This window comes from Amborella trichopoda, chromosome 3 (assembly GCF_054954075.1).
Source record: "Amborella trichopoda isolate Santa Cruz 75 chromosome 3, AtrichopodaSantaCruz75HAP2 v2.0, whole genome shotgun sequence".
NCBI classification, from domain to species: Eukaryota; Viridiplantae; Streptophyta; class Magnoliopsida; order Amborellales; family Amborellaceae; genus Amborella; species Amborella trichopoda.
Window position 1 is genome coordinate 1,169,152 of NC_142338.1, and position 7,022 is coordinate 1,176,173.

Here is a 7,022-nt window from a genome sequence, read left to right on the forward strand (position 1 = left end):
TTACATAATCTTTGATTATTCCTGATCTATTTTATAAAATCCGCACGCTTAACAATACGTACCAAAATCTTCCATCCCTTTAATTATCCTAGTTAATTTTTTATTTTTTAGAAAAAATAAATTAAAATAATAAAAAATTAAAAAAACTCTAATATTATTTGCATATTCGACGATGGTGAAAGAGAAGATGTTTTCTCTACCTCGAAAAGAGGGATGAGTTGGCCGTAATAGTGGTTGCCCGGGTAAGATTTATTACCATTGACGGCCGAATTTAGCGTATCTCTTTCTTGTCCGACTCTAAGAAACGAGAATATCTTTCTCTTTCTAAGGGAAAGAGAGATATCTTTATCTTGGAAAACCGTAAATAGATAAGGTTGAAACGCGGCAAACGAGAATATATCTCTCTCTAGGAAAACCATAAATAGAAGGTTGAAACGCGGCAAAGGAGAACATCTCTCTCTTGGAAAACCATAAATAGAAGGTCGAAACGCTGCAAGGGCAGGGTATTAGAATTAGAAGACGGTTTGAAAGAGAGTCGGAAGAGTTGGCGCTTGAGAGAAGTTTGAGGATCTTGGGGGTTGGACCAGGCCTCTCTCTCCTCGTTTCTCTCAACCAGGTGACTATCTCTCTCCCCATTCTGTGTGCCTTCATTGTTTGTGAAATTCTTAAGTTTTTTTTTTTTATGATTTTGATTGTTTGGGAGGGGGAGAGAGACACAGAGAAAAGGTTTTCAGTAGGAACCTTTGCTTATTTACTCACTCCTTCTTCCTTGTGCTTTCATTCTTGGTGAAGTGCTTGGCTTATTTCCTTAGTGTTTGTTCAGGCTTTGTTACTGTTTTGAGAGAGAGAGAGAGAGAGAGAGAGAGAGAGAGTTTTGAAGAATTATAGGTTGGTTTTTTCATTCTTGACAGTTTCGTAATTGGTATTTATCCTCTTGTTGTGTGTGTAAGAGAGAGAAGGTTTTGAAGAAGAGATTCGATGGTTTACTCGCTCTTGAGAGCTTCATATTTTGTGTTCATCTTTTCTTTGAGAGAGAGAGAGAGAGAGAGACAGGGGTTTGGGTTCATGAGTTTTTGATGGTGTAGCAGATATGGCGTCGGACTCAGAGGACTTGGAAGCAGGAGAAACCAATGTCACGGACAAAGCTGTAGGCCGTACGTTGAGCTTCTCAAATGATTATAAACCTCATCCAAGAAAACCCAAGGTATTTTCAAATCTCACTCTCTAGGGTTTTAAGGATTGGCCCTGTTTGTTCCTTAGATCATTAAGGAATTGTGTGGTAATTATTAAATGAAGTATTTGTTTAAAATTACAGGAGTTCGCGTCCTTGCAACACCTGTTCTTGGCTTATCAATCACTTGGGGTGGTGTACGGAGATATCGGAACTTCTCCTCTTTATGTTTTCTCATCTGTTTCTCTCTCGAACCCTGGAGAGAAGGACATCTTGGGTATCTTCAGCCTGATTTTCTGGACCTTAACCATGATCGGTTTGCTCAAATACGTGTTCATCGTTCTCCATGCGGACGACCATGGAGAAGGTAAGAGATTGAGAGAGAGGGCAGAGGTCCACCAGACCCAATTTGTACCCTTAGATAACACGAATTTGGGTTGGGTCCCAGGACAATTGGGTCCAGGTCATTGGGTTAACAAGTCGATTTTCGGTCCCGGGCCCCAACTCCTGCCCTATTGGGCTGCCGAACACTTGCCCTATAGCTCGGGTCCGAGCCCAGTAGGGTGAGAATTGACCCACGCCGGATGCCAAACTCAAATTTTGTATCTGTTTTGTACCCAAAACGTCCGAATTAAAATTTGGATTGGATTTGGATAATCGATCCAAATCCAGATCGGGATCCTACCTGGATTCAGATCCAGATCCAATCCAATTTTTTAAATAGTAATCTGAATCCCAATCTGATGTTACTATTTGGATCTAGATCCAATTTGGATCCAGATCCAATTGATATAATTCAGATCCAGATTGAATTTAGATCCAGATCCAATTGGTATTATTTGGATCCAGATCCGGATTTGATCCGATCCACTCACCCCTAGAGCCTTGGTCCCTACCGGGTGCATTGGCCTTAACCCAACACCTTGCCTAGGCCGAGGGCAAGCCCGAGCCCGCAAACCACAAGACCCAGGCCCAGCACATAGTTAGCTCCAACAATTGGTTCATTTGAATCTAATCTTATTTTTGTGGGTGTGGTTTGTATGAGGCTGAGGCCTGAAACAATTTCTTTAAAGCTCATCTTCAAATAGTACCGTAATATGTTGTTTCAATATCAGAAATTCTTGTGATAGCCTTAAAATTTTATTTATTCTCTAATTATAAAATTTAAGAATAAAAATAATGTAGATCGAGCAGATCTATGAACACTTGAAAAATTTTGAAACTTGACGATTTAGATAATATATTACAAGACGTGCTATTTTCAAGGATTAAAATTTATTTTTGCTCATGTTCGTACATATTGAGGCCGAGATGTTCGGATTTAAGGTTTTTCAACATTGAAAGAACCTCCTATGATGAATTTTTTATATGCGCCTTAATCTGATTGTTTAGGGCTGCACCCTTATAAGCTTTTTCCTATTTTTATTTCATTTTGGAGCATCTAATTATTGCGCCTTCTTTTTTTTTGTGATTTTTGTAGGAGGAACGTTTGCTCTGTATTCCTTGTTGAACCAGCACATTAACTTCAAGAACAGGAGGATCAGTGGCCAAACCCAGAGGCTTGATACTGATTCCAATTTGAAGTATTACAGTGGAGGATCGTTGCAGTCCAAGATGGCCAAGAAGTTGTTGGAGAAGAGCTCCATGGCTCAATCCTTTCTCACATTCATTGTCTTGCTCGGTACCTGCATGGTGATCGGTGATGGAGCGCTAACTCCCGCAATTTCTGGTTCGAGACTTCTCTTACTAAACCTCTACAAATTTAACCAAGTCATATGTCTCTTATTTCTCTGTTTAAATTTTCAACAATTTGACTGTCATCTATTAACACATTGTGTTTACCTTGCAGTGCTCTCTGCTGTGCAAGGCATACAGTTAAGGTCTCCAAAGATTGATACAAGTGAGTTTTTCTCTTTAATTTGGTATTTAGTATTATCTGCACAACTATTTGCTTTTAAGAGAGATATTCAATTTCAAAACAAGGGAAAAAGATTATATAAACCTTTGGTGTTTAGTATTATCTACACAACTCTGTGTTTTTTAATGAGATTTTCAGTTTTAAAACAAGCGAAAAAGATTATAGCCAACTGGCCTATAGTGCAGCATAAGCCACTTTGAAACAGTAGTGATTCTTCTCAATAAACTAGAATAGAAGTTAAAGAAGGTATTTATCCTCGTCATGTCCTTTCTTTTATTGAAAAGAGAAATAAGAGATACTTTATCTTGACTCATACCTATGAAATTTCACTCCACGAGAAATTGAGAAGAATGGCTGATTGGACAGTGGATCTAGGCAGTCATGAACTTGAAATCAAATTTTGTTAAAGTATTATTTTTTCAGCCGAAATAGTGTCAACTCAGAGATTATTTTCCTAGAATAACTAATCTTGAGTCTTTTACAACGAAATAAATACATGTATGAAATTCAAAATTTGTTTGACACAAACTCTTAAGATTGTGGATTAAAATAAAACTCGTCATGTTATTTAATTTGATTTTTTTTTTCCTGGTTTGGCAGATGATGTGGTCCTCCTCTCTGTGGTCATCTTGGTTTTGCTCTTTTTGTTCCAAAGGTTTGGGACAAGCAAAGTTAGCATCTCTTTCTCACCCATCATGCTTTTGTGGTTTGGATCAACGGCTGCAATTGGAGTTTACAATATAGTCACATACTATCCTATGGTATTCAAGGCTTTGTCTCCACACTACATTTACTATTTCTTTACTAGAAACCATAAGCATGGATGGGAGATGCTTGGAGGAGCTGTCTTGTGTATAACAGGTCAGTGAAACTTCCCTTGTGATAGAGAGAGAGAGATTGACTTCGCAGTAGAGGTGGTTTTGCATTTTATTAGAAAAGTATAAGTTAAGTGCCAGGGTTATGTGCTGTAACTTTTGTTTGATTAAAGCTTCCAAGTTCACTTTTTCACCCATTTATCTTAAAAAACTGGAGAAACAAATGAAAAAATAAAAATAAATTGAATTCAGAGGTTTCATCACATTTATCTGAGTTAATTGCATACTGTCTAATACCCAAATAATTAGGAAAGAGGGAATTCAAAAAAAAAAATGTTCTTATGTTTACTCAATTTTGCCCCTAGGTGCTGAGGCTATGTTTGCTGATCTGGGTCACTTCAACAAACGAGGAATTCAGGTAAGAATAACACCAAGCTTAAGTATGTGTGTATGAGAGAGAGAGAGAGAGAGAGAGAGAGTGAGAGAGAGAGTTTAAGGTTTCGTTCTTGGGGTTTGATTGATGGTTGATTTATGCAGATTGCCTTCTCTTGCATTGTGTATCCTTGCCTCCTCCTAACTTACGGAGGAGAGGCAGCGTATTTGATAAAGAACCCACAGAACTTAAGCACCACCTTCTACAGTTCCGTGCCAAGCCCTGTGTTTTGGCCCATGTTTGTGATAGGGACGTTGGCGGCTATAGTGGCGAGCCAGGCCTTGATATCAGCCAGCTTCTCCATCATAAGGCAATCCATGGCTCTAGGGTGCTTCCCTCGAGTTAACATGTTCCACACTTCTTCAAAGCACGAGGGGCAGGTCTACTCCCCTGAGGTGAACTACTTCCTCATGGTCATCTGCATCCTAATCGTCGTTGGATTCAAGGGAGGTGTCGAAATAGGAAATGCATACGGTAATTCATCTCGTTCTCTCTATCTCTTTGTTTCTAACCTTGTAATACAGTTTTTCTTCTCTTTTGCCTTAAATTTTTTTATTCCTTTCTAATTCTTATGTTTTGTTTCTCAAGATATTTGTTAAAATTGAAAAATTGTGTAATTGATAGAAGGATTTTTTTAATTCTCACTTTCCCATATTGTAAATTGTGTAATTTGATAGGAAGCCTTTTTTATTTTGAAATTCCCCATTTTCCCATATTGTCTAAGTATTTTGACGTGATATCTCACTTAATTCACTTCACTTCAGGGGAATCCAAATAAATCCGTTTCCCTTCCTCTTCTTACTGCTTTACTTCTATAACAATTAACAAAAACAAAAAAGAGAAGGAAAAAAAAGGTTGAATTGTATCTATAGATTATGAATTTCTTGTATTTTTTGCAGGGGTTGCTGTGATTTGGGTCATGCTCATCACCACATGCTTGATGACAGTGGTGATGTTGGTCATATGGGACACCAACATCATGCTCATCAGCATCTTTTTCTTTGTCTTTGTTTCCATTGAGGGTGTCTACATGACATCTCTTCTCAACAAGGTGCCGCAGGGCGGTTGGGTTCCTTTTGCTGTATCTGCATTTTTTCTCATAATCATGTTGTCATGGACCTATGGGAGGAGCAAAAAACATGAATATGAGGTTGAGCACAAGTTGAGCTTGGTCGATCTCCAAGAACTCGCCTCCAATCTCAATAGTTCTCGTGTTTCGGGTGTCTGTTTCTTTTGCACGGATCTCATGAATGGTATCCCACCCATAATTCGACACTACGTTCAAAATGTAGGCTCTTTGCACCAAATCATGGTATTAGTCACGGTCCGAATTCTCCCTATAACTACAGTCTTACCTGAGGAGCGCTTCCTTATTGGAAAGTTAGGGCCAAAAGGGGTTTATAGGTGCTTGGTGCAATATGGATACATGGACCATCCTAACATGGAGGGTGATGAGTATGTGGCAACCGTCCTTGAGAAGCTCAAGGACCTGGCAGAGAGCCATGAGGAGTTACAATTGTTAGAGTCAGGAAAAGATAGAGCAGTGACCTTTGTGATGGGGAGGACAATTTTGAGGACAAGTGAGAAGACGGGTTGGTTTCAGCAGCTCGTGATTGGTTGGTGTCAACGGCTTGTGATTGATGGGATTTATCGATTCCTTCAGAATAACTTCAGGTCCTCAATCTCAACTCTGAGGATACCGCCATCGAAGACGCTGCAAGTTGGGATGCAATATGAGATATGAGAAGATGATGCTTAGTTTCCTTGTGGATATTTCCTTCTACATTGGCTTCCACTTGAAGCCTAAGCCTATGCTCTTTTTTCAAACTTGGGTTTTTGTTGTTATTTTTTTTTTTTTTTTTTCTGTTTTTGGATCTTCCTTGCAGTATTGCCTTCTACATTTGCTGTCCACTTGAAGCCTAAGCCTAAAGTATTGCTCTTTTACCGAACTTGGGTTTTTGTTATTCTTTTTTTTTTTTCTATTTTTGTTTCTTCCTTGTAGTAAGTTGTGGTAGAATGGAACTGGTTAATTGTAGTTTTTCCTTTTGGTAATAGCATAGCTTATTTTTCTTCTTTTTATCCCCCCTTTTTTTAAATTTTGTGCACGAATTATTTTTCTTAATTTTCAGTGGCAAAGTTTATACATATCGCTTATTTGGGATTGGGGGGCATCACATAAAGGAACGCACTCCAATTGCAACCTGCAAGATATGTAAAAGAAGTTCATGGTTGATCTTATGCAATTGCAGCCAGCCATTGAAGTTGACATGACAGTCGGGGTGCTGTGTTTTCATATAGTAGATTCACAACTCTCATTCCCTCTTTGCATTAGACTTTGGGTGCTATAACCCCAAAGATTAATATAATTGATTGGTTGTTGGAGCTACAATATTCAAAAGTTGTTAGCTAAGATGTCAAATTTTAGCAACCTAAAGGAAAAAGAAAAGAAAAGAAAAAAGTCAAATTTTAGCAATTTAACACTTTAAACATTGAGGATGTGAAAAATTAGACATATGTATCTTTTCTCTCTAAACTTCATCGGGAATAAGTTTCCAATTTAACTCTACCAAAAAAATACTATTTAAAAAAAAATTCTATGTTAAAGTAAAAGTTATGCTCTCCCCCACCCCAAAAAAAAGCATCCCCTGTTTTGTTTTAAAACCTGAATTGGTTGCATGAACTGGC

At 38.2% G+C, this 7,022-nt stretch overlaps 1 protein-coding gene across 1 annotated transcript; it reads left to right on the forward strand.

Moving 5' to 3' along the window:
• Positions 1 to 496: 496 nt before the first annotated feature.
• On the forward strand, positions 497 to 6,414 carry LOC18439672 (potassium transporter 26). Its single transcript, XM_006849830.4, has 9 exons — positions 497 to 616; positions 1,089 to 1,204; positions 1,316 to 1,538; positions 2,652 to 2,900; positions 3,021 to 3,071; positions 3,690 to 3,950; positions 4,270 to 4,322; positions 4,442 to 4,811; positions 5,237 to 6,414. The coding sequence occupies exons 2-9, from the start codon at positions 1,091 to 1,093 to the stop codon at positions 6,079 to 6,081; spliced, it is 2,166 nt and encodes a 721-aa protein (XP_006849893.1). The 5' UTR covers positions 497 to 616; positions 1,089 to 1,090; the 3' UTR covers positions 6,082 to 6,414.
• Positions 6,415 to 7,022: the final 608 nt, after the last annotated feature.

Coding starts and splice junctions, on each gene's coding strand:
- LOC18439672 (XM_006849830.4), top strand. CDS start 1,091: ATGGCGTCGGACTCAGAGGACTTGGAAGCAGGAGAAACCAATGTCACG. Junction 1,539..2,651: donor TGCGGACGACCATGGAGAAG/GTAAGAGATTGA, acceptor TGATTTTTGTAG/GAGGAACGTTTGCTCTGTAT. Junction 4,323..4,441: donor TCAACAAACGAGGAATTCAG/GTAAGAATAACA, acceptor TGATTTATGCAG/ATTGCCTTCTCTTGCATTGT.